The 22,016-nt window shown below is 43.9% G+C and overlaps 1 protein-coding gene across 2 annotated transcripts in view; it reads left to right on the top strand.

The window, feature by feature from the left end:
• The window catches only part of LOC106613022 (rho GTPase-activating protein 32), a 47,085-nt gene extending 39,880 nt beyond the window's left edge, over positions 1–7,205 (top strand). For both annotated transcript variants that reach the window (XM_014214853.3, XM_014214852.3), the window contains exons 18-22: positions 64–277; positions 2,059–2,207; positions 2,416–2,490; positions 2,648–3,364; positions 3,912–7,205. In XM_014214853.3, coding sequence (XP_014070328.3) covers positions 64–277; positions 2,059–2,207; positions 2,416–2,490; positions 2,648–3,364; positions 3,912–6,178 — 3,422 coding nt within the window. In that variant the 3' untranslated portion in view covers positions 6,179–7,205. The remainder of the gene's footprint in view (positions 1–63; positions 278–2,058; positions 2,208–2,415; positions 2,491–2,647; positions 3,365–3,911) is intronic.
• Positions 7,206–22,016: the final 14,811 nt, after the last annotated feature.

The following is a 22,016-nucleotide window of genomic DNA, read 5'->3' as shown; positions in this document are numbered from 1 at the left end:
GCTTAGGCAGTCATTATGGGGACATTATGGGAACTTCAAAAACATTTCTCTCTCTGCTCCCAGGTACCAGTACCCTATCCAGGCCCAAGTCTCTGCTGGTGTGCTCTCCCTCCACTAAGCTCCTATCTCTGGAGGAGGCCCAGGCCCGTACCCAGGCCCAGTTGGGCTCCCCTGTTACTACCCCCGGTCTGTCCCACAGCGAGTACATTGAAGTGGGGGAGGGACCCGGGGCACTGATGGGCAAGTTCCACACAGTCATCGCGCTCCCCACTGAGATGTAGGTTGTTGGTGCTTCTAGAAACTAGTAGCCTACAGTACATTGTAGTTTGATAAACCATATAAACTCAGCAAAAAATAATCATCTGGTCAATCTGACAGGAGGCAATAGCCAATTCCGTTTAGAGACCATTCATCCGTTCTAAACGTCTACTGATTTGACATAACTATTGAACATTATATTAAAACAAAATGTGTGAGACTGTATGAAGGACCTATTTGTTTCATAGGCTATTGTAAACTCAGCAAATAATGAAATGTCCTTTCACTGTCAACTGCGTTTATTTTCAGCAAACTTAACATGTGTAAATATTTGTATGAACATAAGATTCAACAACTGAGACAAACTGAACAAGTTCCACAGACATGTGACTAACATAAATGGAATAATGTGTCCCTGAACAAAGGGGGGGGGGGGGGTCAAAAGTAACAGTTAGTATCTGGTGTGGCCACCAGCTGCATTAAATACTGCAGTGCATCTCCTCCTCGTGGACTGCACCAGATTTGCCAGTTCTTGCTGTGAGATGTTACCCCACTCTTCCACCAATGCACCTGCAAGTTCCCGGACATTTCTGGGGGATTGGCCCTAGCCCCCGCCCTCCGATCCAACAGGTCCCAGAAGTGCTCAATGGAATCGAGATCCGGGCTCTTCACTGGCCATGGCAGAACACTGTCATTCTGGTCTTGGAGGAAATCACGCACCGAACGAGCAGTATGGCTGGTGGCAGTGTCATGCTGGAGGGTCATGTCAGGATGAGCCTGCAGGAAGGGTACCACATGAGGGAGGAGGATGTCTTCCCTGTAACGCACAGCGTTGAGATTGCCTGGAATAACAAGAAGCTCAGTCCGATGATGCTGTAGCACACCGCCCCAGACCATGACGGACCCTCCACCTCCAAATCGATCCCGCTCCAGAATACAGGCCTTGGTGTAACACTCATTCCTTCGACGATAAACGCGAATCCGACCATCACCCTTGGTGAGACAAAACCGCGACTTGTCAGTGAAGAGCACTTTTTGCCAGTCCTGTCTGGTCCAGCGACGATGGGTTTGTGCCCATAGGCGACGTTGTTGCCGGTGATGTCTGGTGAGGACCTGCCTTACAACAGGCCTTCAAGCCCTCAGTCCAGCCTCTCTCAGCCTATTGCGGACAGTCTGAGCACTGATTGAGGGATTGTCCGTTCCTGGTGTAACTCGGGCAGTTGTTGTTGCCATCCTGTACCTGTCCCGCAGGTGTGATGTTCGGATGTACCGATCAGGTGTTGTTACACGTGGTCTGCCACGGCGATGACAATCAGCTGTCTGTCCTGTCTTTGTGTAGCACTGTCTTAGGTATCTCACAGTACGGACATTGCAATTTATTGCCCTGGCCACATCTGCAGTCCTCATGCTTCCTTGCAGCATGCATAAGGCTTGTTCACACAGATGAGCAGGGACCCTGGGCATCTTTCTTTTGGTGTTTTTCAGAGTCAGTAGAAAGGCCTCTTTAGTGTCCTAAGTTTTCATAACTGTGACCATAATTGCCTACCGTCTGTAAGCTGGTAGTGTCTTAACGACGGTTCCACAAGTGCATGCTCATTAATTGTTTATGATTCATTGAACAAGCATGGGAAACAGTTTTTAAACCCTTTACAATGAAGATCTGTGAAGTTATTTGGATTTTTACAAATTATCTTTGAAAGACAAGGTCCTGAAAAAGGGATGTTTCTTTTTTTGCTGAGTTTGTCTTTGACACCCTGTACGGTCCACTGTTTTCACTGGGGATGTTGTGTTGTGTTATAGTAAGAGGGCTCCTGGGAAGGTGAAAAAGTCCCCAGTGGGAAGCTGGCGTTCATTCTTCCACCTGGGCAAATCGTCCTCCATGACCTCCAAACGCAAGCTGAAGCGTCACCCCAGCGAACCCAATGAGATCAAGAGCATCGCGCTGCCAGGTCAGGACTTAACCAGCACTACACGGTCACCATCCACTACTGTACACAACCATAAGGACCGTCTTCACAGCCATGTTATAAAATACCTCCAGTCATGTCTCTGTGGTTAAATGTATGGCTGTTTATTCCACTTGGGTGATGTGATGAAGTCATGTTTTTTCAAAAAGAAGTCCATTTCAACTTCAGTTTGTACTTCCATATTATTCAGGTGGAAGAGGTGATAGTGGGACACTGCGCTCCACCAAAAGTGAAGAATCTCTCACGTCTTTGCACAATTTGGAAAGTAAATATGCTCTGTCATACTTTCAATCCTGTCAGTACCTGTGTTTCATAATACGCGATAAACTAATTTAGATGGATCATTTGTTACCTTTATTTTTATGTTGTCTAATGTTGAAGTCTGTCGCTGAGTGGTAATTCATACTGTCTGTCTGCCATAGGGGAGCCCCAGATGTACCGCCTCCCTAGACCACACTCCACCAGCGATGCCCTCTCCACCGCATTCAGGGATGACCTGTGTGATGCTAGGGTCAAAGTTGACCACTACAATAACCAGGCCAAGGAGGTCCATAGTGGTGCTGATGGTCCAGCCTATGACCCAGCTGGCATGTCCCCTCCACATCAGGAGGACGACCTTGACCTCTGTCTTCCAGCCCCTGGCATGGCCTTTCTGGACTTTGACCCCATGTCCTTCCAGTGCAGCCCAGTGAGCCCACCAACAGCTAAATCCGCTCCTCAACGCAAAGCAAGCGTCAACTGTAGGAAGCATGTCGGGGGTTCCAGTGAAACAAAGCCCACCTCCTCATCCCTGAATAAAGTCCCCAGTAACTCCCAGTCCCCTGACATCAGCCCAGTCCATAGGAAAAGAGGGGAGAAAAAGAAAGCGGCTCGGGTCGTCTCCCCCAAACTCCGACGGAAGTCCTCTACGTCCCCCCCTGTGGTCGAAACAGATGTGCACACTGTGTGTGTGTCTGCCCCACGCGGTGTCTCAGACACCCAGGGGGGGGAATCCTCCCCTCCACCTCTGGATCGGTGTGAGTCCCAACTAGTGAGTGAGGAGGGGAGTGAGGCTAGGGCTCCCCGCCGGCCCCCCAGCCCACCAAGCTTCACCTCAACTGTCACAGACAGCCTGGCTTCACAAAACCCTCCGGATGCAGGTCAGTGGCACATTAAAAATACATTTCATTTCAGTTCATTATTTTTATTTAACTAGGCAAGTCGGTTAAGAACAAATTCTTATTTACAATGACTGCCTACAAAATGGAGGCCTGTGGAATGGGGGCTGGGATATTGAAAAAAAAGACAATTCATCACGACGAGACAACACTACATAAAGAGACCTAAGACAACAACATAGCAAGGCAGCAACACATGACAGCACAACATGGTAGCAGCACAAAACATGGTACAAACATTATTGGGCACAGACAACAGCACAAAGGGCAAGAAGGTAGAGACAACCATACAAAGCAGCCACAACTGTCAGTAAGAGTGTCCATTTTTGAGTCTTTGTAAAGCCTTTTTCAATCGACAGTATCAGTAATGTGCAACAATGTTTAACATGCATATGTACAGTTCTTATTGTGTTCCATTGTTAGCTGAAGTTCTTATGGTATTATTCTATGTGTTGTCCCCTCATGTCTGATCACAGCGTTGTTTGTCCTGTCATACTGTAGCAGCATTGTTTGTCTTATGCCTCCCCAGGAACAGATAGGCTTGTGAATTCAGTGTCTGTCCTCCCTCCTCACCCTCCGTTGACGAGTGCTGCCCGCAGGCTGGCCCTGGCCCTGGCTGAGTCTGCCCAGAAGGCCACACTGACCTCCCAGAGGAGGAGCACCCAGCCCCCCTACCTTCTCCAGAGACAGGACACCCCCCACCCCGTGGACAGACCCCCACGACCCTCTGTTCTCCACCTCCAACCCTGCTCTCAGGATTACGGTGACCTCAAGGTCTCTTCTCCAGCCACCCTCTTACCCATGGCTGGCACACCAGTTGAGAGTCCTTGTGACCGTTTCCCTGGCCATGAGAGAAAACAGGCCCCTGAAGGACAAGTGGCCATGAGTAACTTCACTCCCACTGTCAGTCCCTTAGAGGCTGGAGCTGTACTGAAGGGGAGCACAGAGGTGAGGGACCAGAGGGAAGGGAGAGACCGGCCCCTGGGAGCTGTAAGGACTGTTCATCTTCAGACTGTGTCCTCCTCGTATCTCAGTGGTGGGGCCCCCCCTCCCATTCAATCAGTCTGCTCCATTCAGAGCCAGTTAGCTGCCGCTGTCCTTGCTAACACTGACTCAGTCAATGCCTATAACTATCAGACTGTTCTTGCTGAGGCGTCCATGCCAGGGTCTGTGGAGGAGATCCCTCCACGTCGTCCTCTGCCGTCCTTAGTCAATCAGTACAGCTGTGATGGAGAGAGAGCTATGAGGGAGGCTGAAGACGTGTACAGACTTCATCGGGTCAATCCAGCAGGACAGGTATCTGGACCTCCTCGGCCTGACTATTTCCCTCCCCACCAGGCAGGGCCCAAGAGCATGTACAAACCCACGCCTGACAGCTGCTACAGTAGTTTAGGCCTCCGGTACTACCCCTCTTTCTCCCCCCAGTACAGTGGTCTACACCAACCCAGGGAGGAGCACAGCTCCAGTGCCCACCACAGATCCAGGGGACAATGGCAGAGGACTGAGGATAGAGCCCTGGGCTACCCCGGCATCCGCAGGGCACGCTCCTTCCATGCCCAGCAACCTATTCGTATTCAACTGGCAGACACCCTGTTCTACGTCCAACGTCCAGCTGTCCAGGAAAAGGAGTACAAAAGGCTACTCCAGTCAGATGTCCAACCTCTGCAGCCGTACTTTGAGAATGGCTGTGTTCAGTACCGCTACAGCCCCTATTCAGACGCAGTGCCTCTAGAGGAGTCTTACTGCTATGTGGACCCTTACAGGACGAGCCGCATCCGACACAGTCAGTCATACACCATGCGCTCTACCAAGGATTGTGGACATCCTGGTTACCACTACCGTCCCTCACACAACATCCCACCTACAAAAAGAGAACTCTTCTTGGAGAGCAGGGATCCAGAGCGTGCCATTTACAAGTCCTGGGACCACCCAGAGGGTTGTGACAGACCAGTCTATCAGCCAATCAGGCAAGAGAATAGAGCCAGGCAGAGGCCCCAGGGCCCTATCATGTCTCCTTATGAGAACCTGAATCCTCCCATCCCACAGAGTGACATCAGGGGCAGAGATATCAGTCACACCAGAAGCAGGTCAGACCCAGGTAATGCCTGGCTGCTGGCCATCGACAGAGTGGACAGCCAACGTGAAGTACCTGCCATGTCTCCAATCTCCCCTGGTCAGCAGCTTTCAGACCCTAGTGATTACATCAGGCACCAGAGGGTTCATTGGCCAGGCAAGGAGCCAGTCCCTCCCATGAGAGAGAGCGTCTCCAGGAGAACCCAGTCCAAGCAGGGCACCCCCCAACGATATCAGCCCCAGCCACAGCATTGCAACGTCCCCATGCTCCTAGATGTTAAGAACGTGGAGCAGGGTGAGGGTGGTCATAGTAGAGGCGGTGACCAGGACAAGGTAATTATGGGCAACACTGCTAACAGCTACTCTGCCCGATTAAAACCAAGCATCCCCAGGAGACCACGATCACAGAGCATCAAAGAGCCTCGTTACTACCACCATGTCAAATCACCTGTGGAACCAGATCACCCTGGGTCCTTCTCCACTCAGCACCACAGGAGAACTCAGAGTACCAAGGCCATGCCCTCTCACTATGATAACCTGGAGGGGTACTACCCAGCTCCCAAGCCCAAACCCTCAGGATCTAGTAAGGCCATGCCAGGGCCGTTCCCTGGCCATGGCTGCATGCCCCCACACAGTCACAGACTGCTGTCACATGGCCTAGGGGGCCATGGGGCCTTCCTGCAGACAGGCCTCAGGCCGGAAGCTGGAGTCTATGCTGAGTGATTCAGTCCCCTAATCACACCAGCAGCTAAAAGAGGCCAGCTTGGCATATATCTCCTAATCAACAGATTAATGTTGATAAAAATGTAAGAAATTCATAGACATATCCCTTCAAACTGTTTTTAAGAAAATATTGAATTGACACGAATGGGTGGGTCATACTGTTGGTAACATGTAGATAGCAAAGAAAGAGGGACATTATTTTCTCATAAACTAAGAGGTGAGATTTTGAAAGCTTGTTTTGGGAAATTGTTTATGAAGGTGTTGTATAATCTTCATTTAATGTCCGTAAGATAATATTGTCCAACAAACAGAAAATGCCATTTGAAATGTCTGCCAAATATTGTTAATCTAATGAGCAATAATATTGTAAGATATATGTCTTACTGGGCCTACTGCCAGCGTGATATTGTTTGCCTAGATCATTTATGCCCTAACTGAAGAAACATGCACTTTTAAAGAATTATAGCATCTGAGAACCATGCATAGATCCTTGACTTTTTATGTTTTGCTGATTCTTCACTGAAGGTGTTTGGTAACATTGGCACTTGTGGTGTTATTTAGTTCATACAATAATGGAAGACACTGAGGACATTTCTTCACCTGCACGTCTCCCACCTTCACAAATCAAGACACTCAGACATGGAAAGATTAAGGATCATGGAGGATTGTGACCACAGCTGGGGTCCATCTAATGTCATGTTACCAGGATAAATAACTTCCAAACATGTACGTGTGCTGCAAATGTGAAAGAAGTGTACAGAATGTCAGTGCACTCCTCACATTAACAGGAAGCTAGGATGTTGTATGCTGAGGACATTCCTTTCTCTCTTTGTAGGCATATTTGAATGGTATGTCATGTTTTAACTGTTGCTTTACTCTTTTGTTATAGTTTTTTATTCATTAAAGATGTTATTTAAAGCGAACCCTCTGTAAATGAGATATTGCGAAGACATTTTAATGTTTTTTTTTTTCATGAGATAAACTAAATGAAAAAATAAATAATATTGTAAATCATACAATGACATTGTGGCTGGGTTTATTTGATATTTTGTCCTTTGGAATGCACTTCTGATTAAGTAATTGGTTGGAGCAACAATGCGTACTCTCTGGGCCTTGAGTTTGCTACCGTGCAGATTCAGAAGTTTATTAGACTGCAGAGGGCACTGCAGTATTGCAGAAAAAGTGGTTCCCTAATAATGCCTCTGAATCTTTAGTGAAGATGGAACAACATTTTTCTTTATGAATACATTTTTGTCCTAAAGTCTCTCATTCCTTATATGTGTAGTGTATTACTACACACACAGCAGTGACTGTAGTTGTTTCCCAATAGTATCTCATTAGCATAGACAAATCTGACATCTTCTGAAAATCTAGTATTTTTGTTAATGCATCCTCTCCCCTTGATCTGTCATCCATATCCAAGGAAACTGCCAGTGCAAATTTAGGAACAAATCATTCAGGATCATTTATCTGTAGTCTGCCGAGCAAATCGGGAATATTCCCAGAACATTAGCTAACATTCCAATTAAGTTCTAGTTAAGGTTTGAACCAGTATCTGGGCAGAGGAGACGATGACTGACAAGATCTCCTCTGCCCAGAAAGCTACCATTTCAAGCTACCATTCACCAGCTCTGCAAGCGTTATGTCAAAATAAGTTTGGTACTCACCAAATATGCCTGGCCTGCTCATCAACTATCATCATTTACTGCCGTTACGCCCGGTTTGTACTAATAAAAAAGGTCAAAATAAAAATTCACAGGATGGTAACGTCCCACAAACATTCAAAGCATGTTTTTGACCAAATCATTTACAAGAATTTCTAACATTCAAATGTTGTTCACAACATCTGTAAAATCTACCATAACATTCCCCCAAGGTTCTCATTTGGTTGCTAGGGAATGTAATAAAACAATGTTCTGGTAATGTTCTTAGAACATAATGGCACAGCAAAATGTGGGAGCAATAGAAGTGGTTCTGAGGAAACATTACAGGAATGTTCATGTATATGTTATTCAAACAATAATATTCCTACAATAGTGTCATAAAAAGAGTGTGACATTGACATGATGGTTCTAATAATGTTGCCTGAACATACTTCAATAAAATGTTGGAGCAATAGAAGTTCAAAAAAAATCCTGGAATATTGTTGTTGATGGAACTGTTACTATTAACACCTACAGTGCATTCGGAAAGTATTCAGACCCCTTGACTTTTTCCACGTTTTGTTGCATAACAGCCTTATTCTGTAATGGATTAAATAAAAATAAAAAACCCCATAATGACAAAGTGTTAACAGGTTTTTGTTACATTTAAATGAATTTTTTTTTTAAATGTAGAAATTACATTTACATAAGTTTTCAGACCCTTTACTCAGTACTTTGAAGCACTTTTGACAGCGATTACAGCCTCGAGTCTTGGGTATGACGCTACAAGCTGGGCACACCTGTATTTGGGGAGTTTCTCCTAATCTCTGCAGATCCTCTCAAGGTCTGTCAGGTTGGATGGGAAGTGTCTCTCCAGAGATGTTCGATCGGGTTCAAGTCCGGGCTCTGGCTGGGCCACTCAAGGACATTAAGAGATTTGTCCCGAAGCCACTCCTGCGTTGTCTTGGCTGTGTGCTTAGGGTTGTTGTTCTGTTGGAAGGTGAACCTTTGCCCCAGTCTGAGGTCCTGAGCGCTCTGGAGCAGGTTTTCATCAAGGATCACAGTACTTTTCTCTGTTCATCTTTGCTTTGATCCTGACTAGTCTCAAAGTCCCGGCCACTAAAAAACATCCCCACAGCATAATGCTGCCGCCACCATGCTTCACCGTAGGGATGGTCCCAGGTTTCCTCCACACGTGACGCTTGGCATTCAGGCCAAAGAGTTCAATCTTGGTTTCATCAGACCAGAGACTCTTGTTTCTCATGGTCTGAGTCTTTAGGTGCCTTTTGGCAAGCTCCAAGTGGGCTGTCGTGCCTTTTACTGAGAAGTAGCTTCCATCTGGCCACTCTACCATAAAGGCCTGATTGGTGGAGTGCTGCAGAGATTGTTGTCCTTCTGGAAGGTTCTCCTATCTCCACAGAGGAACTCTAGACCTCTGTCAGAGTGACCATCAGATTCTTGGTCACCTCCCTGACCAAGACCCTTCTCCCCCGATTGCTCAGTTTGGCTGGGCTGCCAGCTCTAGGAAAAGTCTTGGTGGTTCCAAACTTACATTTAAGAATGATGGAAGAAACTGTGTTCTTGGGGACCATCAATGCTGCAGAAATGTTTTGGTACCCTTCCCCAGATCTGTGCCTCGACACAATCCTGTCTCTGAGCCCTACGGACAATTACTTTGACATCATGGCTTGGTTTTTGCTCTGACATGCACTGTCAACTGTGCGACCTTATATAGACAGTTGTGTGCCTTTCCAAATCATGTCCAATCAATAGAATTTACCACAGGTGGACTCCAATCAAGTTGTAGAAACATCTCAAAGATGATCAATGGAAACAGGATGCACCTGAGCTCAATTGTGAGTGTCATAGCAAAGGGTCTGAACGCTGAAGTAAATAAGGTATTTCAAAAAAAAAAACAGTTTTTGCTTTCTCATTATGGGGTATTTTTTTATTTATTTAACCAATTTTAGACAACTGGACAGTTTTTATGTTATGAGAACATTTTCCGCAAACTAACAAATATTCTGGGAACTTTCACAGAATAAATTTTGGTTTGCTAGATGTTTTGTAAATGAAGAGAAAACAAGCCTCCATCAAATCACAGCTGACAGAGGTTTCCTTGCACTGTGGCAGAAGCAATTACTGAGACCTGAGGAGGTCGAGACATCCCTCCTGTCAGCTCAGTGTTGCTCCGGGTGCAGCCATCCCACAGAGCCATTTTATATTCATCGCTGCATTGACATTCAATGTGCACCAATACCGCGTCCTCTCGTAACCAACAAGTTGCAATTTTTATGCTTGTGAACATTGGAGGGGAAATTACTTATTGGAGACGACTGGGGTATAGTGAGCTTTTAGCAAAGCGTTTTGCGCTGCATCCAGACCCAGAGCGATCCGTTTGTTTCTTGGATGTGCTGTTTCACAGCAAGGTGTGCATGCATTATTCAGATTTACTGTGGTGGGTCTGGTCCCCAGCTAGATGGCCATCTGCTCGGTGGACATTGTGATGTTTTTGGAACATGCTGCCTTTCAGTTTCAGGTTTACGCCTCATAGTTCAGTGGGGACAAATTAAATGAAGGGGTTATGGATTCCTGTGATAATGTCCTTTTCTCAAAGTTGGCCGCCCTCTCCCCCTAACCAAAGTAGTTTTAAGTTAAGGGGAAGCGAGGGTTAAGATGAGTTCAACTGTGAAGAGAAAGTCTGAATCCTCTTTACCTGGTTGCTTGGAGAATTATTCCTGAACAGCTGTGCTTGTCCAGATGCAGAGACAGCTAAAATGTGCTGTGTGGGGGGAGTTTGGTGCCAAGCTGTGCCCGTTTGGTGGAGACAGCAGGTGCCTGGCGGTAGGACGCCTCTCAGGGGGGAGTGGTCTGTAATCTGCCCTATGGGTGTGATTGTTGTCTGAGAAAGCGTGTGGGTGGCTCAGCACTATAGACCCCTGTACAGAGACACTGTCCTTGGGGATAATACCAGGGGGAAAGCAGCTTTATGGGGTGTCATGCAGACGCTAAGGAAAAAGACCATGGTGATATGCACTTTTGAGTCTGATTAGCATGTGGCATATTCTGCTTTTCAGCAGCTCACGGTTGACCCTATTGGAATCATTTCAATTGCTTGTTCTGTCAAAGGGGTAGTTGCCATTACCAAGGCAAATAGAAAGCTTAAAAAAGTATTTGCATCCCTCATAATCACCTCAGCAATAGAGTGCTAAATGAATTAGCAACAACCCCAATCAACAGAACCTTGTTAGTGCTTGAGGTTTCAAATGCTGTAACCTTGGATTCGGATGGAAGAAAGGAGGCAATCAGTGGCGTTCACCTTCTTGCTGATGGATTGGAGGAATAGGGGTTGATGGGATAGAGGAGGGCAGAGAAACAATATGGGCTGATTAAGTGCCTGATTAGACCTCACAATTACATTAGGCAACAGCTCTTCACTGAGCATCAACCCTTACATGGCCCCTCTTCTATTCTGATATTCTCATGTGGATTCTGTATTCTATTCTAGCGGAGTTGATTGTGGTTGAGGAGAAGGCGTAGTTGGACTGTGGACTGATGCCAAATGCCAGGTGTCACTGTCACAGACTGATGATGAAGCGCTTGACCTTTCCCTGTAGGTGACCGATCCTAAATGATAATGCCCTACCTGTCACCCTAGCAAGGTAGGCAATTATTCAGGAAAATACTGTTGCTACAAAGGGTAATTGTTAGACATTTGATATGAATTAGTTGTGTATCGCTAATTATCTGCTGTACTTGCCACTAGTCAGGATTTAACCTTGTCCCTAGGCTCAAGTGCTAGAGAGCCAGCTGGGGACTAGATTAGTCAGTTTCTTATAATACAACTGTTATTGGGTGATTGTCTTTATAAGGTGTAAGGAGAGGGTTAAAGGATTTATCGTCTTTTATAAGGTGTAAGGAGAGGGTTAAAGGATTTATCGTCTTTTATAAGGTGTAAGGAGAGGGTTAAAGGGTTTATCGTCTTTTATAAGGTGTAAGGAGAGGGTTAAAGGATTTATCGTCTTTTATAAGGTGTAAGGAGAGGGTTAAAGGATTTATCGTCTTTTATAAGGTGTAAGGAGAGGGTTAAAGGATTTATCGTCTTTTATAAGGTGTAAGGAGAGGGTTAAAGGGTTTATTCCATAAATGGCTGTTTGTTTTCTGCCTCCCTTCGGATCACTTAACATTTATGACTGATCCATAAAGGTTATGTGCTTGAGTCACTTGTTCCCCATCAAATGAGATACCAAAACACATACACACACACACACACACACACACACACACACACACACACACACACACACACACACTATGCTAATAGGCAAAACACTCAACGGATGCCAGTCTTCCATGACTGAGTGAAGACAGTACAGTATCAAGGCCTTTTCTGTCATTGCATTCTTTGATGGAGAGAACCTGAGTGTATTGAATCACATGGTTTATGGTTCTCCCCCTGAGAAGCCACACATGGTCAAGATAAGATGGTAAAATGATTTGAAATACGTTACCTCTCGGAGTCGGAGCTCAGGGGACCGTGATTAAGACGTAATATTGATGATCGCTGCAGGTTCATCTTGCCACCTTTGTCTTAAAAAGGAAGCCGATGACTGTACAGGAAAGGAAATGTAACTAGTTTATGGCTTCTGAGGCGAGCCACTGGCCACCAGCGTCAGATGGGTCACTGGACTCCAGCCATCTCCCCAGAGGCAGCCATGTGTGCACTACAGCAACTACACACACTCAATAATAAACAGGTAGTCCGTTATCTCTTAGAATAATTTGATGTGGATTTCATTAACGTGCTTTACGACATGAAGGAGCTGAGGATGTGTCATTATTATAAGTCAGCTGATTGGCACACTCATTAATCAAATGGAAACACAAATTAGGAGGTAAACAATGTAAAGAGCAATTACTGCTGCCTTGTCCTGCAGCTGTATCAGACAGATTGGGCTTGGCTCTAATCGTTTTACATTCAAAATGAGACATAATGGGAAAAATAAGACTTTGTCCGTCTTGATAAGAGGTATTTTACAGAATTGATGAACTCTTTCGAAAAATAAATAGGAGTAATTTAATACTTTGGCCTCAGACAATAGGCCCATTTGGCCTCTAATACATTTTCTCCTTTTTTATACAGAGCCAATTTTCCTCTGTTCACATCAGTGGTTCTACTGATGGACACAGCCTATTGATAATCTGCTGGGCGAGATAGTGGGAGTTCTACTCTCTAACTTCAGATACTTAGCTGTGCTCTGCTCTGCCTTTCATGCCGTTGGAGAATGAATAGCCTTTGATAGCTGTTGAATTCTGCTCTTGGTGATGACTTTGCTCATCCACCCAGAGTGAAATTCCATTCCACCGCACCTCTGTCTGAGTGTTCCATCGTATAGAGACATGCTGTGTCACATAGAGCATGAGGATGCCACAGGCGATATGCTATACTGTATTATGTGTTATGCATGTGTTATAACAAGATTCTATAACAAGGTTCACTATTGTTTTCACAATATATTTTCCCTCTTGGTGATGTCATTCGGAGACATAATGTTAACTTTTACTGCTATACGGAGGACACACAGCTGTACATTTCAATGAAACATGGTGAAGCCCGAAAATGTCCCTCCCTGGAAGCCTGTGTTTCAGACATAAGGAAGTGGATGGCTGCAAATGTTCTACTTTTAAACTCGGACAAAACAGAGACGCTAGTTCTAGGTCCCAAGAAACGAAGAGATCTTCTGTTGAATCTGACAATTAATATTGATGGTTGTACAGTCGTCTCAAATAAAACTGTGAAGGACCTCGGCGTTACTCTGGACCCTGGTCTCTCTTTTGAGGAACATATCAAGACTGCTTCAAGGACAGGTTTTTACATCTACGTAACATTGCAAAAATCAGAAACTTACTTTCCGAAAATGTGGCAGAAAAATGTATCCATGCTTTTGTCACTTCTAGGTTAGACTACCGGTACTGCAATGCTCTATTTTCCGGCTAGCCGGATAAAGCACAAAATGAACTTCATTTAGTGCTAAACATGGCTGCTAGAATCTTGACTAGAACTAAAACATTTGATCATATTACTCCAGTGCTAGCCTCTCTACACTGGCTTCCTGTTAAGGCAAGGGCTGATTTCAAGGTTTTACTGCTAACCTACAAAGCATTACATGGGCTTGCTCCTACCTATCTTTACGATTTGGTCCTGCCGTACATACCTATACGTACGCTACGGTCACAAGACGCAGGCCTCCTTACTGTCCCTAGAATTTCTAAGCGAACAGCTGGAGGCAGGGCTTTCTCCTATAGAGCTCCATTTTTATGGAATGGTCTGCCTACCCATGTGAGAGACGCAGACTCGGTCTCAACCTTTAAGTCTTTATTGAAGACTCATCTCTTCAGTAGGTCCTCTGATTGAGTGTAGTCTGGCCCAGAAGTGTGAAGATGAACGGAAAGGCACTGGAGCAACGAACCGCCCTTGCTGTCTCTACCTGGCCGGTTCCCATCTCTCCAATGGGATTCTCTGCCTCTAACCCTATTACAGAGTCACTGGCTTACTGGTGTTCTTCCATGCCGTCCCTAGGAGGGGTGCGTCACTTGAGTGGGTTGAGTCACTGACGTGATCTTCCTGTCCGAGTTGGCGCCCCCCCCCCCCCCTTGGGTTGTGCCGTGGTGGAGATCTTTGTGGGCTATACTCGGCCTTGTCTCAGGATGGTAAGTTGGTGATTGAATATATCCCTCTAGTGGTGTGGGGGCTGTGCTTTGGCAAAGTGGGTGGGGTTATATCCTGCCTGTTTGGCCCTGTCCGGGGGTATCATCGGATGGGGCCACAGCGTCTCCTGACCCCTCCTGTCTCAGCCTCCAGTATTTATGCTGCAGTAATTTATGTGTTGGGGGGCTAGGGTCAGTCTGTTATATCTGGAGTATTTCTCGTGTCTTATCCAGTGTCCTGTGTGAATTTAAGTATTCTCTCGCTCGCTCTCTCTCTCTCTCTTTCTCTCTCTCTCAGGACCTGAGCCCTAGGACCATGCCTCAGGACTACCTGGCCTGATGACTCCTTGCCGTGCTGCTGCTCCAGTTTCATTTGTTCTGCCTGCGGCTATGGAACCCGGACGTGCTACCTGTCCCAGACCTGCTGTTTTCAACTCTCTAGAGACAGCAGGAGCGGTAGAGATACTCTGAATGATTGGCTATGAAAAGCCAACTGACATTTACTCCTGAGGTGCTGACCTGTTGCACCCTCGACAACCACTGGGATTATTATTATTTGACCCTGCTGGTCATCTATGAACATCTTGGCCATGTTCTGTTATAATCTCCACTCGGCACAGCCAGAAGAGGTTCCTCTCTAGGTTTCTTCCTAGTGAGTTTTCCTAGCCACCGTGCTTTAACACCTGCATTGCTTGCTGTTTGGGGTTTTAGGCTGGGTTTCTGTACAGCACTTTGTGACATCAGCTGATGTAAGAAGGGCTTTATAAATAAATTTGATTGATTCTGCAAGAAACTCCACAATAATATGGTGTACCGTGTCGATGAGCTATGCAAACTTTTAGCATTCAAGAGCATTGAATGTACGACTTGATGTACTACATACTACATTACACTTCACAGTCGAGTAGTCCATATTTACTCTTTAAATACATAAATACACTTCCTATGATAGTCAGTTTGACATATAGCCATTGGCAGCTACTTGCATACAAACACAATATTCTGTCACTCTAAGATGCTTTTCCACACCCACACAAAGAAAATTCGAAGGAGAGGGTTAAAGGATTTATCGTCTTTTATAAGGTGTAAGGAGAGGGTTAAAGGGTTTATCGTCTTTATGTGTAAGGAGAGGGTTAAAGGATGTATCGTCTTTTATAAGGTGTAAGGAGAGGGTTAAAGGATTTATCGTCTTTTATAAGGTGTAAGGAGAGGGTTAAAGGATTTATCGTCTTTTATAAGGTGTAAGGAGAGGGTTAAAGGGTTTATCGTCTTTTATAAGGTGTAAGGAGAGGGTTAAAGGATTTATCGTCTTTTATAAGGTGTAAGGAGAGGGTTAAAGGGTTTATCGTCTTGTATAAGGTGTAAGGAGAGGGTTAAAGGATTTATCGTCTTTTATAAGGTGTAAGGAGAGGGTTAAAGGGTTTATCGTCTTTTATAAGGTGTAAGGAGAGGGTTAAAGGATTTATCGTCTTTTATAAGGTGTAAGGAGAGGGTTAAAGGATTTATCGTCTTTTATAAGGTGTAAGGAGAGGGTTAAAGGATTTATCGTCTTTTATAAGGTGTAAGGAGAGGGTTAAAGGATTTATCGTCTTGTATAAGGTGTAAGGAGAGGGTTAAAGGATTTATCGTCTTTTATAAGGTGTAAGTTTAAACGCTAATGAATAATGTGCCACTAACCTTTTGTTTTCTGATGGAGTCCTATAGTGTTTGAATTCATGTCTATTTAATTAATTCATGTCACACTTAATTACCAAACTAATTAATTTAACAAGGCAAATGCGTCACACGGATAAATGATTGGGGAGGAAGTAGGCAGTGTTCGTATTTAGCCACTCCCTCCCTGCATCAACAAAGCCTATTTCTTATGGCTTCAATAAGCCTGATTTATCCACTAGTTTACTGTTATTTCACTCACTGGTCGATCAACAAAACAGATGATACTTTACACACTGTTAATAATCTAGACAGCCCTTTATGAGATTGGACTGGACAAATAGTGTTAAAGGTTGAGACAGTTTTACACAGTCATTTGTAGTGTTGCTGAGCAGCTGCTCTCCTCATTGTAGATGAAGCAGGAAGACTAGGGGTCATGTTTTCTCTTGTGTTTTTCTCCAGGACCCTAGAGGAGCTAGAGGGCACTAGTGGGAGAGATGTGAGTTCAGGTAGCAGATGAGATGTCCACCGTACTGAGGTTAGGTAGCTGTCTGTCTGTATAACATTAACATAACGCTCATTCAGTCAACAAAGTAATTAGAAGTAAACCTCTCTGGCTGTTAGACTGGCAGAGAAAAACAACATTCACAATTAAATAAACCTGCCACAGAAAAGTTATAAAAGTATTTCCTCTGTTTTTTTTACTGACACTAATAAGTACTGTGTCTTGTGGTCGCCTAATTGGACAAGTTCCAAAGGAAAACAAATTAAACATACGTCAGCAGACAAAGTAAGAATATAACTAATCGCACACAAAGACAGAAATGACATAAATACTGAAAGTAGTTGAAGTGAGAAGCAGGTAGGAAACATCACATTTCTTACTGTACTTGCAGCAATGCTATCTTCAAGCTATTCAAGTCCATAGAGATAAACATTAACTACTATCTAACCACTACATTCAAATTGAAAGTTTAGAAAATGAATTACATTTGAAGAAAACTAAATAAGATGCAGAACAGGAGTAGATAAGGTCACAGGACTGGGAAGATTTAAATACAGTTAGGATTGTGAGATAATTTGTTCTCAGATTTCGATTGACTCTTGGTAACTGTTCAACAATGTGATAAATTGCATACAAAAACAATTTGAGAGAAAAGGAGTCGCCTTGAAAATAAGTTTGAGAGACGCTTGAGGGAAACATCTCAAGAGTGCTAAAACAGAACATTATATTGTTTTCTTTGACATTCTTTAATTTAATCTATTTTCATAGAATAGTAAGAATAGTAAGGTATTATTATAATTGTGCTGTTTTTGCATTATCAGCCATATGCAAACTGAACATCGAATCCAGCACATTTTCCCTCTGGTAAACATCAGTGTCTGATTAAGTACTAGGCAACGAGTATTAAACCGAACATCAAGCAATAGCATCTCTGACTTATGAGCCTGTAGTGCTGTTCACAGCATCTTCAGGCTTAGAGTTAATCACCTCCCAAACACAAGACTCCTCTGTCTGCCACTCACACACAGGATTAGCAGGGCTTGGTTATGTGTTTTAATTAACCAACGTCTCTCCTCTTCATAAAAGGCTGAGATAACGGCCTGTCTTTCGGACTGATCATACGATTCAGGTGTTTGCAATTGAGATTCAGTATTTAGATTTATTTATAAAGTTGGGGCTAACCTCATCTATTTTGTTTGTTCATATATGGGGCTTTGGTTTTTAGTTTTCTACTTTTTAATGAGGTCTGTTTTGAGCATTTGTTTCCCATTAAAAGTTTTTCCTCAATATACTCCAATGTGTGCCTTTGCTTTATGACCAAGCCCTGACATCCTCCACAGCACTTCTGGTCAAAATGATATTCTTATTCTAGTGAAGCAGCCGTTGTCCCTCAACAATCAATTACCTCCACTGTTGGTAGTGTAGATCTCTTGTACAAAGCAAGTCCCTGAAATAATTATATGTTTTCTTGTTGGCTGTTGTGTGTATTTCCACTGAATATGTTGTAACAAAAGCATCTCTGTGGAAAAACTAGAGGACATATCCTCTTTTGAACACTGAGAATTAGAGCTTTGTACAGAAGGATGTTAGGTAACTGGAGTAAATGTTTGTTTGTCCTTCCCAGTCATTGTCCACTTATGAATCATGTGTGTGTGTGTGTGTGTGTGTGTGTGTGTGTGTGTGTGTGTGTGTGTGTGTGTGTGGAGTTACACAGTACCTGGAATTACGTTAGCAGGCAGAGCCCGTCACCCCTAGCTGTCTATGCTCACACACATGCATCTATTTATACTTATATCATTTAATTAGGCTGCAGCCAAGCGAAGTGATACATGCCATCAATCTTAATCAATAAATTAGTCAACTAAACAAGCCATGCACTGACACTCATTCACTCTCCATTCCCCCACTGTGCTAATTACACTTAAACATGGCATTGCAGATTAAAATGGAACGTTTAAATAGAACTTCTTAATGAAACATCATACCGTAAAGTTCATCAATTCATGTACTTGTGCACTGTTTCATGTTATACGTGTGTATGCATACAGTGTGCATAATGTTCATTAAAATGTCAGCATTTGCATTATTCATATTTTCACATTGTTGTCCCAAGTTCCTCCCATGTTTAGATCAGATTGTTTCAGTCATTTTCACACTAGGGTAGTTTGCAGAGGCGAACTCTTCACAACTGTATATAGACTTAGAGGTGTAGAGTAGAAATTATGAAACACACTATACATACAACAGTATGTGGACACCCCTTCAAATTAGTAGATTTGGCTATTTCAGCCACACACAGGTGTATAAAATCGAGCACAAATACATGCAATCTCCATAGACAAACATTGACAGTAGAATAGCCTTACTGAAGAGCTCAGTGACTTTCAACGTGGCACCGTCATAGGATGCCACCTTTCCAACAAGTCAGTTCGTCAAATTTCGGCCCTGCCAGAGCTTCCTGTAAGTGCTGTTACAGTGAAGTGGAAACCTCTAGGAGCAACAACAGCTCAGCCGTGAAGTGGTAGGCAACACAAACTCACAGAATGGGACCTCTGAGTGCTTAAGCGCGTAAAAATCATCTGTCCTCGGTTTCAACACTGCCTCTGGAAGCAATGTCAGCACAATAACTGTTCGTCAGGAGCTTCATGAAATGGGTTTCCATGGCCAAGCAACCACATACAAGTCTAAGATCACAATGCGCAAGCGCCGGCTGGAGGGGTGTAAAGCGCCATTGGACTCTGGAGCGATGGAAACGCATTCTCTGGAGCGATAAATCACGCTTAACCATCTGGCAGTTCGATGGATGAGTCTGGATTTGCAGGAGAACGCTACCTGCCCCAGTGCATAGTACCAACTGTAAAGTTTAGTGGAGGAGGAATAATGGTCTGGGACAGTTTTTCATAGTTCCGGCTAGACCCCTTAGTTCCAGTCAAGGGAAATCTTAATGCTACAGCATATAGTGACATTCTAGACGATTCTGTGCTTCCAACTTTGTGGCAACAGTTTGGGGTAAGCCCTTTCCTGTTTTAGCATGACAATGCCCCTGTGCACAAAGTGAGGTCCATACAGAAATGGTTTGTTGAGATCGGTGTGGAAGAACTTGACCGGCCTGCACAGAGCTCTGACCTCAACCCGATCGAACACCTTTGGGATGAATTGGAACGCTGACTGCGAGCCAGGCCTAAACGCCCAACATCAGTGCCCTACCTCACTAATTCTCTTGTGGCTGAATGGAAGCAAGTCCTCAAAGCAGTATTCCAACATCTAGTGGAAAGCCTTCCAAGAAGAGTGGAGGCTGTTACAGCAGCAAAGGGGGGACAAACAAGGGGGGTATTACTTTTTCATGATCCTGGGGATAGTGAAGAGAAATGTCTGGTTTCTAAGGTTAAAACATTTCCATTAAAGCTTGAATAATTCTCCTGACCTTTAGCTGGGATCACTTCAAATAATGGGAAAAGGCTGCTGTGACAGAATTATGAAGACAGAATGGTCCATGCTAATAAATTAGGTCCTGTTCTTGAAAATGCTTCTCAATTTGTCAAATCAATGTTAACTTCCAAGGGCTGTTACTGATATCTTAACGTGTGTGGAGTTAAGCTACTGTATGAAAAAAAGACCCCTTCAATCAGGATCACTAAATACAGTACATCACTCACCACATCACATCTAATTGAGATGAAATACACTGCCCAGTTTCAATTGAGAGGCCAAACTGGGTAGTAAAAATATTTAAAAATATTTAAGAAATATCAAAAGCTCTGGTTCTAGAGGCTGAGTTGAATAGAGGGTTTTGAAGCAAAGTTCAAATACAAAATCTATATCCACACCAGGGGTAACAGTGCAGGACCAAGGGAATGATTGCTGTTACAGTGCAGATTGGATGGTAACCACCTTTATGGCTTGAACCGTATTAGAACTTCTTGACAATAGGAATATCAGGTAAAAGACAATACAGTCCATTTCACATTGATATCTTTTTATTAAGACAAGTACTCTTCAGATTTTTTTTTGTGTAAAAATGTTTTATGAACCAATACAAAATATGTATGGGAACATGAGGAAACCTTTCTTTACGACACAGAAATGTTGCCCAGGTACAGAGAGACTAAAGATTTGACCTCAAAACAACTAACTGGGGCAATGAACAACCAAAACGTTCTAGGCATCAAACATGTTCTCCATCCAAACAGCCAAGAAATGTTGGGAGTTAATCAGAAAACTTAACCACTGCAATTACACCACCTGTTTTTTGAAAACCAATCTGAGAATGTGACTGACATGCATCATATTCAGGATGCTAATACACCATTAGAAAGTAAATAGATGCTATTTAAGTCTCTACACAATCCGTATCATGGAAGTTCAGGTTTACAACGTGATTCAAATTTAAAGGCAATGTTCCTGCGTTAGCGAAGGAAAACACTGTATATGTCAGCTCAATCGGAAATGACCTTCAAATTTCTATCGCGCAATCTGTAACGCGATCAGCGATACAAATTCAATAGAGCCTTTAGTCTCCATTCTTTTTTGTGATTACTTGTTCTTTATGTCTGGGGAAAAAACAGATGATACGTTTTACTGTGGATATAAGGATTTATCAATCACCACCCTTGTATTTTGCTGGACACTGACTGTACAAGCGATATTGTCTGATTAACAAATCTAGTTCTTTCTTTGTGAACTAGGTCTATACAAAATAATATGTAACATTTAACAGTGCACCATATATTAAGAACACAAACATATACAACTGAGAAAAAAAAATATATATTTTGATTTGATAACTTTCTGAAATGTGTAGTATTCTTGGGGGGCTTTCACTTTGCATTTCACCTGAGATGCAAAACACAAGATTCATGAACCTGAGAAAGTGGAAACACATGGACTACATATCAAATAGCACTCAGTGGCCAGTTTATTAGGTACACTCATCTAGTACTGGGTCGGACCCTCCTTTGCCTCCAGAACAGCCTGAATTCTTCAGGGCATGGAAACATTGCTCAAATTGGTATCAAGGGCCATAATTTGAGCCAGGAAAACATTCTCCACACCATCACACCCCTGCCACCAGCCTGTACCGTTGACACCAGGCAGGATGGGACCATGGACTTATGCTGTTTACACCTAATCCTGACTCTGTCATCAGCAAGACGCTACAGGAACCGGGATTCGTCAGACCAGGCAATGTTTTTCCACTCCTCAATTGTCCAGTGTTGGTGGTTGCTTGCCTACTGGAGCCGCTTCTTCTTTTAAGCTGATAGGAATGGAACCCACTGTGGTCATCTGCTGCAATAGCCCATCCAGTAGGCAAGCGATCACCAACAAAAAA

The sequence above is a fragment of the Salmo salar genome, chromosome 09 (genome assembly GCF_965601325.2).
Source record: "Salmo salar chromosome 09, fSalSal1, whole genome shotgun sequence".
Classification (NCBI taxonomy): domain Eukaryota; kingdom Metazoa; phylum Chordata; class Actinopteri; order Salmoniformes; family Salmonidae; genus Salmo; species Salmo salar.
Note: the sequence above shows the minus strand (reverse complement) of the source record. Positions and strands in the feature narration are given on the sequence as shown.